The sequence below is a fragment of the Crassostrea angulata genome, chromosome 8 (assembly GCF_025612915.1).
Source record: "Crassostrea angulata isolate pt1a10 chromosome 8, ASM2561291v2, whole genome shotgun sequence".
Classification (NCBI taxonomy): domain Eukaryota; kingdom Metazoa; phylum Mollusca; class Bivalvia; order Ostreida; family Ostreidae; genus Magallana; species Magallana angulata.
Window position 1 is genome coordinate 51,891,359 of NC_069118.1, and position 25,310 is coordinate 51,916,668.

At 33.3% G+C, this 25,310-nt stretch overlaps 2 protein-coding genes across 3 annotated transcripts; one reads left to right on the plus strand and one right to left on the minus strand.

Annotated features, from left to right (window-relative positions):
• Positions 1-6,997: 6,997 nt before the first annotated feature.
• On the plus strand, positions 6,998-11,405 carry LOC128161331 (uncharacterized). 2 transcript variants are annotated; one of them, XM_052824608.1, is made up of 3 exons: positions 6,998-7,219; positions 7,544-7,814; positions 8,196-11,405. In XM_052824608.1, exons 1-3 carry the CDS (start codon positions 7,153-7,155, stop codon positions 9,319-9,321), a joined length of 1,464 nt encoding a protein of 487 aa, XP_052680568.1. In that variant the 5' UTR covers positions 6,998-7,152; the 3' UTR covers positions 9,322-11,405. The 2 variants fall into 2 exon arrangements, with proteins under 2 accessions (XP_052680568.1, XP_052680567.1); XM_052824607.1 differs by having other exon boundaries at positions 6,998-7,814.
• A 4,995-nt stretch (positions 11,406-16,400) lies between these two features.
• On the minus strand, positions 16,401-23,375 carry LOC128161336 (mas-related G-protein coupled receptor member D-like). Its single transcript, XM_052824612.1, has 2 exons — positions 23,263-23,375; positions 16,401-17,590 (listed from the first exon to the last, which is right to left on the minus strand). Exon 2 carries the CDS (start codon positions 17,586-17,588, stop codon positions 16,401-16,403), a length of 1,188 nt encoding a protein of 395 aa, XP_052680572.1. The 5' UTR covers positions 17,589-17,590; positions 23,263-23,375.
• Positions 23,376-25,310: the final 1,935 nt, after the last annotated feature.

Genomic DNA, 25,310 nt, shown 5'->3' on the forward strand with positions numbered 1-25,310 from the left:
CGAAGATTTCATTCCAGTCTTGAATGACATGTTCTTTGTTCTTGTTTCCGCCTTGTCATTGGAATTATAGACAAAACTGTCTTCGACGGTACCAATATGCCTGACCGATTTACACATTTCATGTTTCATGGTTTTTTCTTTTTTCTTAACAAGTATGAGTCTCCTGTTTCAAAAATAGTTCACATCAGTATTTTAACTGAACCACAAGAAATCAAACAGAAGCAATTCTCCTTACTTATTGTGCTGCAAATACATGTATTGAGACTTTGACAAGATGCTAGAGTATTTATATAGATAAGAAATGGGGTTCCAAATTAAGGTTTATAGGTTAAATTTGTTAACATCGATAGAAAATGTATATACAGGTCTTTGTTCCGAAAATTATCTTGCTTATTATCCTGATGTTTGGCGACGTCGAAGACTTAATGGGGGCCTAATGGTTGCGATTACCACCTTCAGAACAGGCTAAAAATAACATTATGATCTGGTTAGCTGCAGATTTGAAACTCAAAGAGGTGAGCAGGCCACTGAAACATTTTATGATGTTCCAGTGAGAAAAAAAGGAAACAAACACATTTCTTGATTTGATTAAGTAATATAACGTGAAAGAGAGAGAGAGAGAGAGAGAGAGAGAGAGAGAGAAAGAGAGAGAGAGAGAGAGCGCTTATATAAATATAACGTAATACAGGTAGGTACACTGTAATAAAAGATTGTTTTTATTACATACTAGATGAGAACCCGCGCAAGCGCGGGAATTATTACTTAACACAATAACACATTATCATGATATAATGCTTGGTATGTTGTCCGATTTTTTCCTTATATTATTTTTTAAAATTGAAATAAAAAACAAACTGCTTTTTATTGTATTAATTTCAAATCAGTGAATGTGTATTTAGTGTATCTCTCTCTAAAGAAAGTGAGCGCACAAGATGGTAAGTTTGCAGGAATCCTCGACACGAATCAATTGGGATTTAAGGTCAGATGACACGTTCCTCGAGAATCTTTTTTCTATCTCCTCGTAATCAAGAGTTCCAATAAAAAATATTAATTTTATAATTACTTTAAAAATGTTCAAAATTTACTTGGATTTGTTTACGTGTCTAGATGGTCGAGTGGTTAAAACCGTGGCCGCACACTACCAGAAATGTATATGTTTTAGAGGTCGTGAGTTCAAAACCTCGCTCCGGCGGAGATATAATTCTTATATAGTGAAATTCGCTGTGCTGTACAGGTATTTATTTTTATATCAGCAATTCAAGTGTATTTTCAAGAAGATTATATAGGAAATTGCATACTCAAGTATTTTGTAGAAATGCCTGGTAAGGTAACCTAATTTTTTGCACGAAAGTTTGTCAAAGTAGTAGTAAAACAGTAACAAATTCCTGGAAAAAGTTATCTAAAATTGAGGAACGTGTCGTCTGACCTTAAATGTCTATAACCTCGAAAGGCTATGTACAGGTTTCAACAAAAATATATTATGTTGAGAGTCGAAGAACATGGCTATTCCGGTTATTAAAAAACTCACAAAGCTTTCAAAAATGGCAATGAGAGGTAAACCAATAACTAGTTGGAAATGTTAATGAAAACATTATTTAATGAAGTGATATTGTGTTATCCTAAAAAACTAGTAATAAGAAAAGATTTTTTTTATAGTGTTCATACAGCAGATCTAGAAATCAATAAAAACAAAGTAAAATATACCGGTATATCATAATTCAACATCATGTTATAATAACATACATTTAAAACAAAAAAGTTTTATTTTTTTTAAAAAAGACCATGCACCAGTTGGATTTGAACCCAAAACACTGAATGTATGTATTCACTAAATCCAGGACGAAACCACTGAGCCACGGAGACTTGTCAATATATGCTCTATAAAGTACTGTTTGAAACACCACTGTCATATCAATGGACTTTGTTTTTTATCCTTCAAAAAATAATTTGGAAAGTACATAATTAGTCATCTCTGGGTCATCTCTCCATCTTTTTTTAAAATGCGACATTTTTAATGTTGAAATATGTTACCTTTACACGTTTCAAATTTGTGGAGAGAAGACCCAGAGACAACAAAATCATTTAAAAACAGTTGTAAATAAGTATGATTTTGCATGAATTGCATCGTGTTGCAATATTTAGACCCATATTATAATAAAACCTTTTGCATTTCAAATATTTTTCCACTCATTCCACATCCAACAGAAACCATATAACGGTTATAATTCGAAAAATATTCAAAATTAATTGATGAAATTTTCACTCTCCTTGTGCGCCCAGATTCCTGCCGAATGTACATCTTAAGCGCCCACATTCTTTAATTCTTTAGGTCAAATTTCAATATAATTTTCATAACTCTCCCAAATAAATATTTAAGATAAAAACAATCGGGGGGGGGGGGGGGTGTCCCAATTAAACTTCCCCATTTTATGCATACATCATTATCTATATAGTTGTAGAGTACAATAATCTGTTCAATAATGTTTGCAAATTAATTTCCAAGGTTTACAACCAATCTGCCGTGGTATGAAAATCATAATAAATGAAATTAAACATGCTAGTTGTGCACTATTATCCATTTGTATGCATATTTTAAACCAAAGTTGTCAGATTCAAGTATCTGCCCGATGGTTAACTCGCCCAACACTTTCCGCCATGATGTCAATTAGTCAACCCTTTTCTGGACACCCCGCTCTAGAAAGTTCTTTCTATTAATACTAAAGACGCAATATTTGTACATGTATATTTGTCCGATCCAAGGTATCTGCCAATGGTGCATGGTGAACTCGTCCTATACTTTTTTGTTAATTCTTGGTTACCCCGTTCTGGAAAGTTCTATCCCATTCTCTCAACAGAGGTCGTGCTTTGCAAACGCATGAGTATCAAAACTAAAATCGCCCACTAAAGAAACGAATTGACTCATTTTATTTATTCAATATTTGTCAAATCTTAACTTCTATGTATTCTCTAAATAGGCTCACAAGAAATATATTCACACTTAACGTAATCATTAAATATTATTTCATTGCAAATATATAATTTAATCGAGACTATCCCTGACATGAAATCGCCAAAGCGTGTCCGCCACCTTAATCTCATTTTTGCTAATTCGGGCTTGTTTCTAAAAAATGAAAGTAGGTTTTTGATTAATTTCACATAAATAATTTATCAGGTTAAATTCAGTTTTACCTTACGGACATCATCACACATGTGTTGAAATGCCAAAGGTGTAAGCAAGTATTCTTGTGCAGGTATTTTGAAATTTATTTGTAAAATACCTTAATTCATAAGTATAGATAGAAGAGAGAGAAAAAGAGAGAGAGAGAGAATTTACATATTTACCTTCAATCAATACTTTTTCTCTAGGTCGTAAGAAAAATGGATCGGATGTACTTCATACACACACTAACATGTCTGATATCTTTGTGACCCAGTATGAGTGACCAGCCTCTGTATGACTACACAGGAATAGATCCCTTTAACTTTTAAAACTACTTTGAATACATTGTTAAATTAAAATTATAAACTTACATTAAAAACATATATTATTAAAATATTTTTATAATGTTTATTATTGTCTTATAGTACATTTAAATTAAGGTTGACCGATCGTGTTAAGCCACGATCCAGAGTCCGCATATCTCTCTAATATCCGGACAGATGACAGAGGATCGCGGTGGGGTTGACTTTGCATGGGCTATTTCTAGGTTGTTTGGAACTAATGCCCCAGTCACACATTTACGGATCAACTCCTAGGTTCTACTACGGAATATTTTCCACGGTTGACACCGGAAAATTAAATAATCGTTAATGCCCCAGTCACACATTTACGGATCAACTCCTAGGTTCTACTACGGAATATTTTCCACGGTTGACACCGGAAAATTAAATAATCGTTAATGCCCCAGTCACACATTTACGGATCAACTCCTAGGTTCTACTACGGAATATTTTCCACGGTTGACACCGGAAAATCTAATGATACGGAGTTAGTACGGATGCTCTAAGGAATGGATACAAATTGATACATACGAATTACTACGGATTTATACGGAGTTAAAACGGACTTCTACGTTCTAAAACGGTGTATTAAGTTTTTCTAAGGAAGTACTACGGTGGTTTCATCCGTAGTGGAATTTTGAACATGTTCAAAAATTGTCGCAGCTACACAAGTATTGCTACGTTTGGATACGATAACAGACGGAAAAGCCACGGGTCAATACATATCGCCACGAATGATTCCGGATCGCTTCCGTAACTAATCCGGCATTTAATCCGTGAATGTGTGACTGGGGCATAATTGATGAGGAGTTAGTTCGGTGAACTACAGAATGGATACAAATTGATACATACGAATTACTAAGGGTTCATACGAAGTTAAAACGGACTTCAACGTTCTAAAACCGTTTAGTAAGTTTTACAAAGAAAGTACAACGGTGATTTCATCCGAAGTGGAATTTTGAACATGTTCAAAAATTGTCGCAGCTATACAACTATTGCTACGTTTGGTTACGATAACAGACGGAAAAACCACGGGTCAATACATACCGCCACGAATGATTCCGGATCGCTTCCGTAGCTAATCCGGCATTTAATTCGTGAATGTGTGACTGGGGCATACAGCTACATTGAGGGCGCGGACTTGCACGGACTGGCCAGACCTTCAGGCAGCTATAGTAACAACAGTACTAGTAACGCAAGTAGAAAGTTTGCTGTTTATTCTCTGTAACGTTCTAATTGATAAAATATCTTTCAATTGGTACTAGTGCTCTTAATTGAGGTAATGGAGATTGTGTTTTCAAGAAAAAATGTATTGCTTCCCACTTAGAATTGGAAGATTATACAGTCTTTGAATCATATCCGAACAGTTAACACTGTCATAACTCATAGAAAGATGAACGTACTTTATTTATCATATTGTGTACGATAAGTCGATATAAACGTCTTGGTAAGTGTTAAACGCTATTTAAATACAATTGATGTTACTGATGATTGATCTATACACATGCTAGGATTTCAGCATTTTGATCGTGCACGACCGTATTTAATCAACTCGTAATATTTAAAAAATATGCCCTTATTACTAATATGTATGACATTTTAAGTCATTACTCAATTGAATTCTAAGTATTGAAATTTTTATTTTATTTTAATTTCCTTCAAACGACCCAGGCGTGCAACCAACTGCGTCATTCATGAACTGTATTAGACTATACGTTACGAAATCGATTCGTAGTGTTATCACAGACAAAGACACTGGAATATGCAAAGAAAGTGGGACTATGCTGTGATAATAACAAGATTTGTCACAGCTGTCATTTTAATTTTTTTTCGGCGACGATTTTTTGTTATAGTAAGAGATACTATAGTCTGTCCCAAGATATTTGGATTCAGATTTTGCACGATTACTCGATATTTATACATATCACTGAGTTAAAAAGATATCCATTCAATTATATGAAAATTTTCCGAGACATCTGCTATATTCATAGTTTTTCAAAGTCAAACAGTTAACTTACACAGCCAAAAATTCGATCCTTACGGGAATTTAACATTGGAGAAAATGGCTACCACTTCGGCAGGGGCCTGTCATTATTCACATAAGTTCGTGTCTATACGTAATATTATGTTTGTGACGTATGTAACGTCGCGCACGTTGCTCGCGTTCACGCTTATGTTCGGAAAGTTTCTGTACTTGCCGTTTAATTTAACACATCTGCTCCGAGAATAACCAAAGATATAGGCCTAATATAGTCTGCTTTTGACTTAAAACAAGACGAAGAAGAAAAAAAGATACCTAAGATTAAGGGTGGGAAGACAGTCAAGTGTATGTAGGTAATTTTTTCTTGCAACTCGAGTTTTTCTGATTTTATTGCAAAAAGGACTTCATTGTTTCTATTTATTCTACAGTATACACGTTAATGATATCCACGTAGCGTAATTTGAAACCGTCTAGCGTATAATACTTTAAAATAGTAAAAGGAAAAGAAGAAAAACTGACATCCTTTGGTTTTTGAGTGTTTATTCAGGTGTACTATCATCTAGAGAGCCAGACTGAATATATTTTCAACAAACATAAGATACTTGTCCTGCAAAATTTAATTTAAATAGAATAAACTGGAATACTATAAACAGGTATACACCATGGAGCATTTTTCTCAAAATGAACAATGCAAATTGACATATTTTAAAATAAATTTAAAATAAAGATACCCCTCCCCCCACACATTTTTTGGGGACAGTTTAAAAAAAAAGTAAGCTTAACCTATAGAATAAAATTTTATTAATGAAACGATTGGCAAGGATTTTTATTTTCGCTTTCAAGATCTGGGGTGCCAACCAAGTTCCTAGTATCACAGTGATCTTTTTAACATAGCTGTTTATTACTTACCGGTATATCTATGTTTGAAAAAGGCAAATTGATCCGATTCAGATTTATGAAGATAACAATGTGTTTAATGTTAAAATCATGCAATCTTCAAGCGTGTGCAGTAATGAATTTGACATCATTAAAATGCTCACATAGAATTCGATGTTTTTTTGTTTTTCTGTATGTTGATATAAGACAGCATATACTTATAAATTAAAGACTCATACAAGTAAAACATAATTTTATACATGATAAGGTATTGAATCAAATGAATACAGTGGCGTCGGAAGCAAATTGAAAGTAGGGGGCGCTATACTAATCATCAGAAATCTTGACAAGCAAAAAAAAAAAATAAAAACCTGATTCCCAAAATCATGAAAATTCTAATCCGTTGGGGAGGGGAATAACTATACCTCCAAAAAAGAATCTTACCTACCGAAAAATTTTTTTCTCCAAAATCATGAAAAATTCCTAATCTGTGGGTCCAATTTTCAATATCACTTTTGATATTTCATTTGATATTTCAATCTTTTAAGGGTAAATTTATGAACAATTATGTTTGCTGCGAGAAAAAGTGGGGGGGGGGGGGGGTTGGCCCCTCCCTGAATGGGGGGGGGGGCTCCCTGATGCTATGTGCCTAATGGTTAGGTCTTACTTTGCAAAAGCCCCAAGCCCCCTTGCTCTGACACCTATGCAATGATTCTAGTGTTCTTAATCTAAAACATGCATGTTCTTTTCTACAGCCTACAGATCTTTTAAAGAAGATATATGAGCAGTTTACCATGGAATGCAAGCAGGGGAGGGTGAAGAACATAAAAACCCCTTTGAAAAGACTCTCAATCGCAACCGGTAAAAATAAGTCTTTGTAAATAGAAAACTCATTAAATTCCTTTCAAAAATCGATATCCTTTTTGATACTTTGCATACATTTTTTTCCTAAAACAAATGTTGAAAATTAAATTCAACATTGGCACAAAGCACCAAGGATGACAACTTACATGTACATTCACAGATAGCAAGCCAGTAGGTTCTCTGAGTGACTTAGCTTAGAGACCTAAATTTATAAAATTGTTAGCATGAATTTGTATAAATCCATGCAACACAAATGTTTTGTTTACATGGTACATGTACTAGTAAATACATATTTAATAGAATCTGTTTTTACATCTATAGGAATATCTGAGAATACACTAAAGAGAAAAGTTATTCAAGACCCAGTTGATATGGTAGTGGAGGATTTGCAAGTCCCTGTTCCAAAGAAGAAACCTGGACCCAATAGGAAGCTGGATGACTTCGATGCAGACCTGGTGAAGAGGACCATCCATGACGTGCATTTGAAGGGCCAGTACGTTTCATTGCGTCAACTGTCAGATGTTCTGGTAGAAAAGGGAGTCAGGCTCACCAAGTCTTCATTGGGGAGACTCGTGAAGGATCTTGGGTTCAGGTAAGCACATAAAGACAAATTACTTTGTCATGACGTAAAACTGAAGAGTCATATGCACTCTAGATCTGAAAAATAAGAATTACAGGTAGACTTTACTTAAGCATAGCATGGCCAATTAAACATGCCTCACAGGTCATGACGGTCCTGGAATACCATAGCCCATAAATGGACTTGTCAGGGAGTGTCATGGTTGCATTTAAAACTTCATTATTGGTGTCTACATCCTAATATGGCAAATTGACAATATAATTTTCTTGTACTTAAGATGATGTTAAAAATGTAAAATTTTAACAGACTATGACAATAAAACATTAGAACCAAAATAAAATTATGTGATGAGAAATGATAGGTGCATAACAACATGATATCCATTTTTTTCAGGTTCTACAAAGCAGGTTCCAACCAACGCTACACTGGAGATCGGAACGACATCGTAAGTATGCGACATACTTACCCGAGGTCCATTAGGAAGTTTAGAGAGGAGGGTCGTCCTATTGTGTATTTGGATGAGACTTGGTTGAACACCAATCATGTAGCGAGGGGAGATTGGGTGGACTGTCCTAGGACATCTACCTCTGCCTTTGAGTCACATCGTGAAGATCATGGGCGTTTTGTCCCATCTGGGAAAGGCTTTCGTCTGATAATTGTGGATGCAGGTTCTTCGGCTGTGGGCATGATCCCGGGATCTGCTCTCATTTTCGAGTCGAAAACAGGCAACCAGGATTATCATGATGAGATGAACTCAGAAAACTTTACGAAGTGGTTCACTGAGCAGTTGCTCCCTAACCTACCGGCTAATTCAGTCATAGTGATGGATAATGCTTCCTATCACAGTCATCTGGATTTTAAGTCTAAGTGTCCGACTTCGTCGACACCGAAGGCCGAGATCCAGTCTTGGCTTGATAGAAAGGGTATCCATTACGCCCCGGGAATGATCAAGGCTGAATTGATCACATTGGTGAAGCAACATAAGCCTCGTCCTAAATATGTGATAGGCGATTTGGCTTTAAAGGCAGGTCACACAGTTTTGCGTCTACCTCCCTATCACTGTGAGCTTAATCCTATTGAGTTGGTCTGGGCTGAAATAAAAAGTTTCGTCGCCAGGAGCAATTCCACATTTAAGAAAGATAAAGTGAAGGAACTCTTTAATCAGGCTCGATCAACTTATTGGGTTGAGAAGTGGCGTAAGGTAGAGAGTCACGTGATAAGAGAGGTAGAAGAAAAACTGTGGAAACTCGACGGAGTCCAGGATGAGGAGGTTGCTCCTGTGGTCATAGACTTGACGGACTCGGAAGACAGTGACAGTGACATGGACACAGATTCTGGAGATGACGAAAATGACTCTGACTCTGACGAATCCATGGGCTTCGTTGAGGAGGCTGACAATGAAGTCACTTGTTGCATATGTGGTGATTACAATGCTCCTGGAAAGTCTCGAAAGATTGTATGGGTTGATGTGAAGTGTGTAAGAGGTGGAGTCACCGCATATGTACCAAGCCCTCTCTAAAGTCAGGTTGGTGTGTCCAATGTTGGAACGCTTTGTATGGACTGAATCCAGCTCCTTCATGAGCCTTCCCATGGTCTCTGGAGAACTGCTCCCTTTTAAAGGTAAAAGAAAGAAAATTAATCACTCATTTACACTTAATTTCATAATTAATTTTCAATTTTCAAAAATGGCGTACCAGTATTCTTTACATGTAGTCCCATATAATTTGGAGAAAGACATATTTGAAAACATCTTAAAGAATATTTTACTTAATGTATCTTATCTTTTGTTATTCTGACAGAAACACAACATTCCAAATATTTTAAATGTTGTGTCTTTAAGGTCAGACGCGACTTATCTTCGATTATTTTGTAAAAACAATTTCTCATATCCGCAGTTTTCGTGGATTGCCTAAAATTTACAGGTTCGTGGGGACATAATTTCGTGTATTCTCTTAAATCTACATAGGAAATATTACTTTATTACCCTTATTTATTAATTCGTGGAGGATGTTGATTCGTGGATGAGAGGTACCCACGAATTCAACGAAAATTGAGCCACCTCGAAATCTAATGATTCCAAAGAATATGTATTATTTATTAACGAACTGGTAATTTAAACTTTTTTGGAAATTTTGTATCAGTGATAAGTGTCATTTCTTTTTTCATGGGACTATATACTACTATAATATATTTGAATTTCCAAAGGGGTATGGGCCCCTACCCTCTAGATCTGTCTTATAGTGGGATGACTACAAATGAATGACGAATTCAATGTGCTAATAATTCATGCTTGTTTAGGGTGATCAAACATAATACAACTCCCTAATTAATCTACAAATGATATCTACTTGTACAAATGATCTTTTCCATCCATTGTTAATTTTTTCCATTGATTTCAATGACTATATATATAAAGTTGGTAAGTTATAAAAGCAGTCCCAATACTGAACTAGTATACCTGACTTTTGAGAAGTGAAACTTTAACTATTCTTCTTCTGCATGTTATGAATGGCTTCGTCGGCAGACCTTCATCCATAGTATCAATCTTCCTATAGCGATCAGCTCTCTCTCTTTGTAACAGGGACTTCAATTATGATACCTGTATATATGTTAATCAAGTTCAATCACAATTATGTATTACTAGTAGATTCCTCCCCACACTTTTTTAAAATTTTGTGTTTGATATGAATTTATAAATTAAATTGATTTAATTACATGTAATGACTGTGATGTTGCACATCAGTGATTGGTTGCTTACTTTACAAATACAAGTAACCTTTTTTTGCTACTTTGTTGTTGAATTTGAAATTGTAAATTTCAGTTATAATTATCACATGTAATGACTGTGATATTTCATATCTGTGATTGTTTGCTTACTTTACAAATACAAGTAACCTAATTTTGCTGCTTTAATTGTTGTTGAATTTGAAATTGTAAATTTCAATTATAATTATTACATGTTATGATGGTGATATTTCGCATCTGTGATTGGTTGCTTACTTTACAAATACAAATAACCTCATTTTGCTGCTTTAATTGTTGTTGAATTTGAAATTGTAAATTTCAATTATAATTATTACACATAATGACTGTGATATTTCATATCTGTGATTGTTTGCTTACTTTAAAAATACAAGTAACCTCATTTTACTGCTTTAATTATTGTTGAATTTGAAATTGTAAATTTCAATTATAGTTATCACATGTAATGACTGTGATATCGCATATCTGTGATTGGTTGCCTAGTTTATAAGAACAAGTAACCTCATTTGCTGCTCTAATTGTTGTTGAATTTGCAATTATAAATTTCAATTATAATAATTACATGTAATGACTGTGATATCGCACATCTTGATTAGTTGCTTAGTTTACAATACAAGTAACCTCATTTTGCTGCTTTGTTGTTGAATTTGAAATTGAAAATTTTAATTAACAATTGTCAATATCACATGTAAAGACTGTGATGCTGCACATCGGTGATAATATAATATCAAACATCTAATTTTAACTTCACATCTGTTATTATAAAATATATTGTTAATGATTATCTTTCATGTTATAATGAAAACAAAAAGTTTGACCAAGAATGACCTCTTGTACAAAATAAACATTATAAAATTATAATAACATTTCTCTTTGTTGTTGTTTTTTTTAAAACTATGTTTAATACCATAATGTAGACGCTGGATAGGATTACTATGGATATTAGCTGTAAATTGCAAATTTTATAAAATCTTGATAATAACATATTTATGATACATATTAAACTAAATTTCATTTTAATTCATATCTGTTAATTATTTTTCGAAAATTTACAAAGCAAAATTCTTTCTTTGGAATGTATTTCGGTCTGTAGACATACGTTCCCCCCGTGAAACAACAAACCCTTTGGTAAAAATATGCTAAATAACAATAATTAAAACCCCTCAAAAGGAATTTTTGTTTCACGGGGGGGGGGGGGGGGGGGGGGGAAAGATGTTTTAAAAAAGGTTTCCTTTTTCCGTTATTTTCTATTATGAAATGAGCTATTTTAACCCAAAATACAAAGTTATCTCTCTTTGTTTGACCAAATCATTTATATTTAATAAAAATATACATAAATGTTTACATAACTTTAATTAGACAACTTTCAAAAAATGACTTTTAGTTAGGCGGCTAGACAATGCTATCGTTCGCAGTCCTTTCAAGAAGAATGCTCTTTTATAATGCTGATTCTTTAAAAGTTTTTCCACCCCTACTTTCATTCACATGACATAATCATTGGCCCACAGCTTTTCAAGTGTGCCAATGTCAAATTAACAGTAGGTTATTGTCAAGTTTGTGAGGATTTCAAACTATTCCTGTTTAATATATTAAGTGATTAATTTAGCGGTATTTGTTCAACCAAAAACTCACAGGGGTACCCTACTTTCACTTTCGCACTTCAGATTCATTTATAAACAAGTTACAACTGAAGTATTATGACTGCTCTTATCATTAAACCATTTACGATACATAGAACAAAATATTAACATACCTTTGTAAAAAGCTTTCCATGCCAGTTGCGCTGTCATTGCAACGTTCACAGTCCCAACAGTCACTTATCGTGCTTAAAATGTCAGCGCATCGTAACTTATACGTATCGATATATAGGTTTTCATTAGTTTTACTGTATCACACTCGGATTTATGTTTTCCTGACTTAGAATTAACGAAAGGATAACTTACAGTCTCGCTAAATAATCATTTATATTTGCACAGATTAATTAAAACATTATGTTTAATTTTTTTCGATTTATTTTAAAGCGCATGAAAAATAATAACTACTCCCTCGTACGCTTGGCAGCAATGGCCGAAATTAACATTGTAAAGTCCCGTAGACTTTGAAAATCGGCTCATACATAACTAAGGGAACATTTATGCGGTCAGTTACCTGTAATTTTGTTTGGAAATTTTTGTTAGCGTCGAATTTTATTCATTTTACTAAAAAATTCTCTGAAATTTATTAAAAATTGTCAAAATATCCCGGAACCGAGAACCTGGGACAGACTATTGTAACACTATGTCAGATTATTATGTCAGTGCAAAGGTGGCATTTTTGTACCCCTTTAAGATTCCGTTTCGGGAAAATCCATTAATAACAAAAAAATAGACCATTGTATATACAGAGAATATAACCACTTTAATTTTAGTTTGTTTAACCTTACAGGTGAGGTATTTACTTTCAAAAATTTATATCCCAAAGAAAATGATAATTCCCATAGGAGAAATGATTCTCCTACAGGAAATACTGACAATTCTAAAGGATTTACTTTTAAAAAAAATCGAAAAGAATTACATTTCCTAAAGGAGAATATTTTCTGTAGGAATATGATTCAGACGGGTAGTTTTCCTACGGGAAATTAAGATATTCTATTATCGAATCCTATCAGAATTGAAATTCCTAGAGAAAGTTCTTGTATTCCGATAGGAAATTTCAAATTTCCTATAAGAAAAAATATTTTCAATCAGGAATTTTTTTGACAGTTGAGATACAATGATAAGGTAAACGTGTAGTTTTAAAGTCTTTAAGCAATAGTCTATCATATGGAATATTAGAATTTTTCGATTTACACAGCCTAAACTTGTGCAAAAATGCCACCTTGGCACTTACAAACATATGTATTATTTCTTCTAAAGGAGTTATCAAGTAAATTTCTCATCTAACAGTTGTGACAGAAGTGGTTATATACTCGATACCCGATGGTCTATCATTTGGTATATACAGATTTTTACGAAACTGCATCCTAGGCAGGTGCAAAAATGCCATCTCGGCACTGGCATAATTATCTAGCACAATATTCTTAGTCCTTGCATCACTTGGCATGTGGGGCTTCCTTTTACAAAATACAATCATCAATAAGAATCAATAAAACAAAACAGTTAAGTTTTCATTGACATATTTTCACACAGTAGATTGAATACAGAAAACTATCATAAATAAAAAATCCTATTGTTTTAAATTTTAAAATGAATTAGAAAAAGAATACACATTAGAATATCAAAGGCAAACGAATATATCTGTAACTCTTTATTTTGCAAGAGAAGAAAATCTTGGAAAATTAAGAGGTGAAAAAATCAAAGTGGCAACCGTGACAGCCCTTGTTATTATTACAGTATAGGGATTTATCATAATATGAAAAGAAACAGTTTTAACTTTAAGTGCCTGTGGTTTTGTCAAATAAATATAGCTCAAATTCATTCAATCTCTCATGCCAAAAAATGATCAATTTTTATATTGTCATTATGAGTGAGAGCCAAATTTCATAGGCGGTCTTAAACATTATGCACAAAAACAAAAATCAGGTTTCTACTTTACTGTGGAATAATAAACTTTTGTCACAAGGGTGTGTTATTCATTATTTTTGGTTTAGAGTACGTGCGAAAACCTACGAATTAAGACTGTATTTCATAATTTGTCTGGGTTTAGGAATTTAGTTTAAGGGTTACCCATAAAATCAATGAAAATTTCTACAAATATAACCCATTCTACATTGTGTACTTATTTTCATCTTGATTATATTTTCCCTGCATTATAACCTGCTTTTCGCTGGACAATCCACAAACATTTTTATTTTTTAAGTATTGAAATGACAATAATTATCAACTACAAGTATAATATAATAGTTCAAAAAACATAACCATATTTTGTACATATACAAATTTCATATGTAAAATTGACAATAATAAATACCAGAAAAATAAAAGTTGTTACAACATATTTCAAAATTTGCTGTAGATTCCTTATTTTACGCGAGTAATTAATTCCGCGTTTCAATCGTTTTCCGTCAAATCGCGAGAACATAAAACCGCAAATGCGAAATATATCATAGTTTCATGTAGTTTAAATATGTTTGAAAATTACAAGAAAGATTTTTTAAAATTCGCAAGACAGGTTCTCGCGATTTTATGCGGATATCAATTCCTCGCGTTTAATTAGGAATTTACAGTATACATTTTTGATTACGTAATAAGAAAAGCACAGTTTCAACTTATAATGGACTAAACAATAAATAAAAAGAATAAGTTGACAGAGATAAATAGTAAAAAAAACTGTCCATAGAAACAAAAGGATGTTTGTCTTAACCCGTTGCAAATACACAAACGAAAACGTTTGAACTACATTAGAATCAGTCCTACAATCTTTCCATTGCAATAAGACAATAACAGTTATTTTTATCCTTTATAAAACATACAAGCAAACATAGGTACGTAATAAACAAACTTCAATTCGTTATGGGATATTTATACAGTTTTCTCACATTACTATCAGTAGTCTGACAAGCATTGCTACATGTATCAAATCAACAGCTTCTAAGTAAAGAAGGCTGGGTGGTCAATAAAATAACTATTAGATCCTCCTTGTTTTTTTAATATATAAGATAAACAATTCTCAACAACAACACACTAATCATGTGCCTTGAAAAATACGTATATGTGTATATTCATCAACAAACACAAAATATCTTCTGCAATGTGCAAAGGTGCTGAACTAATCTTGCAAATTTCGGCTCAGTTTCATTACTTTAGATTTCTTTGTGGCTTCCATCGCATTGTTATGGGTTATACCCAGGTAAAAGTAGTATATCTGGATCAAACTTTCAGAAAAAAAAAACCCAAAAACCTGATCTAATGTGATTTATGTTGGCAATTCGGTGGTCTTTTTTCGATCGTAAATTAAAGTGCATCTACTTATCATTTGCTTTATAGGCAGGTTCGTCCATCATCGTGTTTCAATAAATGTCCTCTTAAATGTTCTACAAATTATTCACTTGTCATAATGTTTCAATCTCTTATCTTTTATTCAGTCTCTTAATGACAATCGCAACGTCATACGTGGAAGAAACAAACCATATGTCTATATATGTCTTGCCGCAGCAATGAAGCCTAAATTATATGCCTGCATCAAACGAAAACACGCCTTTCATGTATTAAAGAATATGTTGACAGTCATTTTTACCTTCCAAAAGTCATCGTCACTGAAGTTCATCTGTTCAAAACTAAAAAAAGGCACGATTGTTGTTTTGCGACGTTTACAATTTTCGTACATACATGTAGATATTACTGGAATATCAAAATTTCTTACAACTGAAAGTATACAGGTAACAGTTGCATCTATTAGTAAGAGCTCTGGTTGGCAGTTGCCATTTCTTTAAGCTATACATCCTATAGACAAAGAGCTTTTTCAAAATATTTAGAAAAATGTTCAATTTTTTTAAGCTTAGATATTTGTATTTTTTTCGCTACTAAATTATAATTTATGGCCCAAAATATCATGTTTAAACGTTTAATTAAGGCAGATTTGATCGGTGATTTTTCGACCAATCAGGCTCCTCAAAAGCCATTTTTGCATACATGTGCACATTTTCCCCTTTTGCCATATTTTGACCTTTTGAGTTTAGCTCGCCTTACCGTAGAAAATACTGAAAAATTTCACCCACTCTTATCTACATTTGATGCTTTTCATTAAAAAAAGTCTTTAAATTTTAAAATTGAATTAATATGAAAGTCCAAATATGTTGGTGGGGGTTTTTAAAGTGTATTTAAAAACTCTAGATGGATTAGATCAGTTTAAAAAAATTTACTTGGTGCCATTGGCAGTTTGTTTAACAAAGCATGCTTTTAAGTTGGAAAACTTTATCAAATAAATATACGGATTTATAGAATGAACTAACGCATCCGCTCCTAATAGCAACACTTCCTGAAATCTCTGAAACCAGTCGTGATCACCATCACTGAATAAAACGTACTGTAGGTTGTCGATGACTGACACTACCTGAGTTAATATGTTTAGGAATAAGATAATCAAGGTGACGATTGACATTTTTAGTTTCGTATTTTGTGCCGAAGTTGATCTTCTTGCCGTCATTAATCTCTTGTAAAAGAAAAGAATTAAAATAGCCGCAATCATAATAAAGAAAATAGCATCAAGGAGAACGCTAACGACATAGTACATTGTTCCTATTGTGTTAAGGGCTAGGTAATGGATAAGATATCCGTAGCCAGCACTTAGAGGGACACTAACTCCACAAATGATCAAAATCTTCTTTGTTGTTAAATAAGCCCGGCTTTTTAAAGGATAGACAAAAAGAAGAAATCGGACAATACCCATATTGAGAACTGCTAAAAGTGCTAAGCATTTTGCGGATTTGCGGACTATGGCCATGATTTTCTCAACCCAATAATATGTGCATGGATCAGTGACAAAAGTCGTTTCAGGAAGCAATATTCGTTTTGAATATGTTAACAGGCATATCAAGTCTGCAAAAGCAAGGTTAACAATGCAAACAAAAAACGGTTTTCGTATTTTTTTCTTTACAACAATATATACGATGGTAACAATGTTACCAACTATTCCAACCGTTGTATACTGAAAAAAAGTTAAAACTTCATTAATAAAGTTTTCAGGCAATGTAGTTCCAGGTCTTGTTTGATTTTCTGAATGAACTTCTAACAGAAGTTTGTTGTTTTGGGGAATACCCACGTAAAGAGTATTATTTGAACCCATTTCTCCAACCCCAAGTGAACCAAGCGAACCAAGAGAACCAACGCTAGTACCAATACTATTTTCAGAGCACATACCAGCTTGAAAATCGCCCCAGGACACATCAACTCCAGGTCTCATACTGTTGTCTGTAAATGTTGTAATGTTTACCCCATTGAATTCAAAGTCCCCAACTGCAAATGGTATTTCAACCTCGTTCAGGAGGATCATTTCTGGAAAGCCCGCCAACATGATAAATATTATTTCCATCAACATATCAGCCATATCTAAAAAGAAAATGTATAAAATAAAGTCATAAACCATTACACTTTGCGATGTTAACTCTATGAACATTTGATTTTTCTCTTCGTCAGAGATTTTGTGATAACGCTTCGTGTCAGCCGTTTTCTGTTTATTCAGCTACACAGCTGATCATATTCAAAAACGAGAGAGAGAGAGAGAGAGAGAGAGAGAGAGAGAGAGAGAGAGAGAGAGAGATGCGCCTATGGTTTCTGTATCTTTTAGAAAATAAAGCATTTGAATTATTTAATAGCCTTTACAGACTTAAGATTATATCAAAAACTGAATAAATGAATCGTACCTCATTTAAAAATTTGTTTTATTCCAGTGATGTTAAGAGAGAGGCATAATACAGGTATGGTAAATTATTTATATAAAGATCATGTACATGTATGTGTTTGGGTATTTATACGCTATCAATTAATGAAACATGAAATCAGGTTATTCGTTAACAACGGAGAGTTAGTGTCCATAATACTTATGTTGATCACAGGAATATCTATAATTTCAGTAAGTAAAAAAAAGGAAAGATAATTATGGCATAAACATGTTGTCTCTTCTGTGATATTTTAGATATTTATAACATGTTTTTGCAGTGATATTGAAAATGAATCCGGTCAGTTTCTTATTTTATGGACATTTTATATTTCTAAACCAAAGTAAATATCCGAGACAGAAGAGATTTGTGCAATTTAAACTATACTATAAACAAAATAATGCTGCATGTAGTTTAGGTTTCCTATAAATATTTACATCTTTACTACTTATTCTCTTTATTGCAAGAGAAAAGGCAATCAAAAGTCTGTAAATTGTAACTGAGCCTTACCCGCGCGAGTTTCATTAAGAGGCCTTGCTGGTCGCGGCCATTTGTAGCCTATTTTGATCCACATTAAAGGGACTTGGACACGATTTGTCTTAAAATTTTCAAATTTTATTTTTCCATTTTGAATGTTTATACTGATGAATATAGAAGTTTATAATGCTATATCAAAATTTGAAAGTCGAAGATCAAATTATTAGCAAGATACAGAGTTCATAATTCTTTGTTTTATAAAAAAAGCTCATATATTGTCATATTTTACATATGTGTTGTAATGGTGTAAGTTTCAATAAAATGTAATTATTTTCTTTGTTGATAATACTATTTATGATAAAATTGAATTAGTTTAAATTGTTTTTTAAATGACATTCTGTGTAAGAAGTGATAATTCTCTACATTACATTTTTTGTAAACAACTAAAAGACTCGAGCTTTGTTTACATAACAAAAAATATTTACCTCTGTAACTCGCTTGTAACTTGACTTTAACATCCAATAATTTGGTCTATGATTTGAAATGCACCAGTTAACCATTTTATACATAAAAAATAAAAATATTTTTTTGATCTCAAATCGTGTCCAAATCCCTTTAAAAAGAAGAGCTCTGCACAAATATATAGGAAACTATTTGCCCATTTTAAGATAGTATTGATCTCCTTTAACGGGAGAGTTCGATTCATGAATATAGGAAAATGCTCAAGTTGAATAAAAAAGATATATATAGATTTTTTCCTTTACTAAATAATATATGTATTTATATATTTGTCTTTTCTAAATAAGTGATCAGTTAAATGTAAGTGGAGAAATGCTAATTTTCAACCCTGTTATTAAGTCTTATAAAATTGTTTATCTTTTTATTTGTGAATCGTCATTTGTAAGATTTTTTGGATCTCGGTAAATTGTTGATTCATAATTCGTTCGATGCAAGTGCGACATTTGTACAAGTTAGCGTCATTCATGAATTGTGAATCTAGATTTATGCCGACAGGGGTCGCGCGCAACATGTACGTCAAATCTGCTAATAAACGGACCATGCAAGGTATATAATCATCATGTACCTACGATAATTCTTTTCCGATATATCTAATTACCGGATGCGACGCCATGCTTTTTTTAATGATAAAACTCTTAAAACTGTGCTAATACCCAAGCACATACATTCTTATGTCATTATTATTAAAGCTGCTTGGTCCGATTTTATATCAAATTTAATGCACGCTTTTAAACGATGGTTATGCTAAGTATATGTATAATAATAGACATTGCAGTAGTTTTCCCAGTCAGTTGAGCCAAATTTCAATAAAGAAAAATACGTACAAAATTTGCTAACAACAAAAAAAAACGACATAAAAGGGTACTGCGTTAATTCGCCTCATGTTAAAGACGAGAGAGGTATGGTAGTATTACGACTTTGACATCTCTTTAAATTAAGGTCGAAATGATCAGACAAATTAAAACTAGAGGTACTGTGAGCAAGCTCACAATTGATACCCCCCGCTAAGAAAAAAATCATAACGCGTGTATTTTTGCTATTATAGAAAATAATGGATGAATCTATTTCACTGTCCATTTTCTGTAGATAACAACTGCTCTATTTTTTAAAACTAATGCTAAATGCTAATGCTAAATGTTAATGCTAATAGGAGTAAACAAACCAATTTCTATCCTTAAATTCCATTTTATTTTAAGTTAACTGTTAATGCATGAGGACATTTGCATCCTTTCCGTTAACAATCATGACTCGAATCAAAGAAAATCCACATGTCAAGCAGCCATTTAATATTTAAACATTTTGAATTATTGGTATACTGAGCCCGATCTTTTCCGAAATATTTTTTCCACACATTTTTTTTTTCCCCTAAAAAAAATTTCATCGGGGCAGGCCATTTTCAGAGAGACGGGGGTGAGAATCTAAAAATAATTTTATGTGGCCTGAGACAAGCAAGCTTTGTGTCAAATTTTAGCTTCTAATATTTCCATTAATACAAGTCATGACACAGACAGAATTTAGCATTTTTGAAATAATGACCTTGAACTTCCTCAATTGACCTTGGGTCAAGGTCATGACACACCCTTTGGTCATAAGCAATATTTGTGTGAAGTAAGAACATTCAATGCTTCTCATTAAGGAGGACCGGACACGAATTTTGCACTTTTTCTGCCAGTGACCTTGACCTTGCCCAAATAACCTTGGGTCAAGGTCATAACATACCCTAAGGTCATAAGCAATGTTTGTGTGAAGAAGGAACTTCCAATGTTTCTCCATAAGAAAATATGGATCAGACAAGAATTTTGCATTTTTTCTGCCAGTGACCTTGACCTTGCTCGAATGACCTTGGGTCAAAGTCATGACACACCCTTAGCTTATAAGCTATCTTTATGTGAACTAAAAACTTCCAATTTTTCTCCATTAGAAAGATATGGACCGGACACGAATTTTGCATTTTTCTGCCAGTGACCTTGGCCTTGCCCAAATGACCTTGTGTCTAGGTAATGACACACCCTTAGCTCATATGCAATCTTTGTGTGAAGTAAGAACTACCAATGTTTCTCCATAAGAAAGATATGGACCGGACACGAATTTTGCACTTTTTCTGCCAGTGACCTTGATCTTGCCCGAATTACCTTGGGTCAAGGTCATGACATACCCTTAGGTCATAAGCAATCTTTGTGTGAAGTAAGAACTTCCAATGTTTCTCCATAAGAAAGATATGGACCGGACACGATTGCACAGACAGACGGACGGACGGACAGACGAACGCACGGACTGACGGACGGACAAGGTGATTCCTATATACCCCCCCCCCCCCCAAACTTTGTTTGCGGGGGATATAATAAACATGTGTACGTTTTGTTCGCTAATATTTCTGAAGTTTGCTTTCTTAACAATCGATGCATAGCATGCGGGTTGAATAGCCCCAATTATTCGGGGGACGAAACGAAACGGTTTCCTTTTCTAAACATTCGCGTGATGCATTTTGGTTTGTTTTTTCGTTTGCCCAAAAATTTAAGAAATTATTTTATTTACTTTGAATATTTCTAACTTTGAAAGGGGACTGATTTTACTGGTGTAAATAGGAGAAAGTCCAGAACTTTCTAAGATAAATTATTTGTTGAGAAAAAAATTTGATACTGTAATAACAAAAAAATCGGACCAAGCAGCTTTAATTAAAATATCATTGAAAGATTGTAATGCGCGGCGAAGGGGTAGAGGGGTTCTTGAACCCCGAAAAATTAATATTTGAATTCTTAAAGTTATAATTTAATGAAAATGAGTCTTGGACTCCGACCCGCCCCCTGGAAAAAGTATGGACCCTTGATTGAATGTAGGAAAATGATAATGAATAGAGGAGGAAGACAGTTCGTTTACTGATGACAAATTATCTTAATTTGGGACAAATCCATGATAATGAATCAAAGTTCCCAATGTGACGAATCATAAACCCATATTTTCACGTAGATTCTAATTGCAAATTACCTCATATGCTCCAAGTCAGAACAGAAGTAATGCGAATTTTCAGAAACCAAAATATAGCCTTTGTTACTATTTATATAAATTTCGTTTAACATATATCTCACATATATATTTAGTTTTTCTATTTATTTTAGTTCAGACGTATTTATATTTTAGAATTCTTTAGCAATAAAATCTGAAATATGACAGATAGCTAATAAAAGAAATAAAATCGGACAGGGTTCCCCTTACGTGGTATTTAAGTTTACTTTATTACATTCGCTAAAACCCACTCGGTAAATGCATAGTACCTGAAATAGTTACATATAGAAAATTACAATTATATAACGTCATAGAAATATGTATGCTTAAAGGAAAATATATAAATTTATATAGATGTATATATATAAATAAATATATACCTTATATACATAGCGGGCATGGATTGCTTTGCATGCATAGGAGGATACAGTCACTCAGATTTGTTTAAAATAATAAACAAAGTGTTTTGTCGTTACTAGTTGATACAATCTTGAATTTTTATAACATTTGGTACCGTTTGGAGGTATTTCTGTAAAATAATGTGGTAACCTCTAGTTGGTAGTGCAGTTCTGAGTTTCAGAAACATGAGTGAGAATCGTGTGCCTGTCTCAGTCGGGTAGCGACGATTTTAAGCGAAAATTTGTAAAAAAATAAAACAACTTTTGAGAACTTTAGGTATTTCTTTGATACATCTTTGTATGACAGAATTTTTTCTTAAAAATCTATACATTGTTCATAAACATGATATGTTACAATTGGGAAACTTCAATTTTAGGGAGATTACAAGCTAATATTTGTTTCCAAAGATAAAATGATTAATGTTAAAAAATTTGATTTTTTTCGTTCCTTAAATTTACATACATTTGATATTTTTAAATAACCAACAACAAACAATGCATTGGACCCCCCCCCCCCCACCCCCCAGCAAACTTAGATATCCTTCGGACCCCTTTTATCCGGAAACGTTTTCTTGATCTCCGCGTAATAGAATTACAATGTCAAGATACTTGCCAATTGGCTGTAACAGAACATGTTTTAAAACATTTCGAGTATATATAAATTCTTCAGAATTGATTCCAATTGCTTACCGTCGTTCAATTGACACGATTGACTCAGCAAAATTATTTGCGTTAAGTAAGCCTACAGGTATTTTGGTTTCTTATTGTGTCATGTCCTTTGCTTTTTGAAACTGTTATCGTAACAATTGTTTTATTAAAGCTAATGAATGAAAACAAGTACATTGATTTTTTTTAACTTTAAACTTTAATTTATTACAAATTGTTAAATTCATACATACCAATTAAAAATCAAATTCGATTATGCAGATTAATACTGAAAACGTACCTTTCAATGAGATTCAAAGATGTCAAGGTATAATGTAATTACTGAGCCCCGTTGACAATAATGCCCTCTCTCCGCCTAGGTAATCAAGCGACACGTGGCGTACAGAAGACTTGTCTTGTACAACTATTTGTTTTCACTGGTCACAGTTTCTTTATATAGCAATGCATCCTTTCTGATTGGCCGATGAAAAAAAATGACCGGGATGGCTATTGAAGGTTCGGGAATGTAATTTCACCCAGAGGTAGCCTTTTCAGTTAGCGTGTTACAGATTGTAATAATCACTTATAGAAATTAAGCCCCGGTTTTTCAAGCGAAAGACTATAATAAGTACCGAAGAAATGGTAATAATTGTAGAAAATGGAGTGTGTTCCTACGCAGACTCGTTAAGAAGCACGTCTAATCATTTCATGATACTTACCTTGCATTTAGAAACTGAAATGCATGGTTTTTACTCAATTGTAAGAATATACAAGACATATTTTGTTTAGGTGGATTATGTGTGGGTCAACGTGGCATTAGGAAAAAATCTAGTACGCACATAGCCACTACACGTAATTTATGCACCAACGAAATATGGATTTTTATTTAAAAAAAGAATTTGTATTTCATTACCATACTGCTGATTATTTTTTTTATTTTGACATACGATGTTCATTTTATTGAATTATCATTAAAAGTTGACGTGTTTTAATGCAGATGGAAATTTATTGAATAGGGAAGGGAGGTCTTCAGAATCACATTTATATACATATATTTACATTTTTCAGTGTCTTTGCCTGTGATAACACTACGTATCGATTTTGTACTATACAGTCTAATAAAGCTCTTAATATATATATGGCTTTATTGTATTTGATCACACCCGACCAAAATTATATCCTTCTAATACTCAAAGAATGGTTCCTTATTCCTTAACACAAACAACATACATTGCGTATGCGTAAAGTATAAATATGCTGTAAAAACAAGCGGCGCAAAATTTGAATTTTATATCAAAATTTAGCCATATTTTGCTGTTGTTATGTCAACAAAAACTTCGACAAAAATCCCAACTAGCGTGCCAAATAAATCAGGACATAGAACTGATCATCAGTGTCGGAAAGCGGAAGCTATTGTCGGACGGTCAAACCCCAAAACGAACTCCCAAGCAAATAAAAATGGCGGCTAATATTTCACGAGAAACTTAATTTCCAAAACAAAGCTGATACTTTATCAAAAGCTGATGGACGCGATCTCTGAGGCATGGTTTCCAAAATTTGACCTTTTAAAGATCGAAATAGGAATTTCAACTTTTGAAAAATTGCTCTAAATTTGTGAAGCACCGGTTTTGGATTATTGTAGTGAAGTGTGGGGCCTTCAGAATTATTATTCTGTTGAAGCTGTACATAATCGAGCCCTTCGTTTTTACTTCGCGTTCATAGATTTACACCTTTACCAGCGCTACATGGTGAATTTGGATGGAAACTCTCTTATCGGTGTGTTCTCCGAACGCCTACTCCTCAATTAAAAATAATAATTGGTCAAGGCAATTATGGGGCCCTCTAAGGGGACACAGGTAGACTTTACCTGTATATACTTTGGGACACAGGTAGACTTTACCTGTATATACTTTCGTTCACAGGTAGACGACATTGTCTTATTTTTAATTTAGAAAAAAGATGCAATAAATAGTGCTAATGGCTGCATGTACCTGACATTATATTAAAAATACCATATTTTTTTAATAACCTAAATGTTTCACTGAAATAAAATAATCATTAAATAAAAAAAATTAAAATTAAATATCTTTCTTCATTTTTAAACTTACATCTTAACAAAATAAGAATAAAACATTATTTTTTAAGGTATAAATTAAAATCAGAGATTTTAAATGATGATTATCTAAATTATGACTGAGATAAAATTATGATAAAAAATCACTTTCTTCAACAAGTTTGTCCAAGCTGTGAATAAATAAATGAACGTGAAGAAACTGATAAGAAGAGCAGCCGTCCTACCCCTAGTTCCGCTATACAGCATCGAAGACGTGTGGTCCTGGAAGACCGCAC

Coding starts and splice junctions, on each gene's coding strand:
- LOC128161331 (XM_052824607.1), top strand. CDS start 7,447: ATGAATTTGTATAAATCCATGCAACACAAATGTTTTGTTTACATGGTA. Junction 7,815..8,195: donor GTGAAGGATCTTGGGTTCAG/GTAAGCACATAA, acceptor CATTTTTTTCAG/GTTCTACAAAGCAGGTTCCA.
- LOC128161336 (XM_052824612.1), bottom strand. CDS start 17,588: ATGGCTGATATGTTGATGGAAATAATATTTATCATGTTGGCGGGCTTT.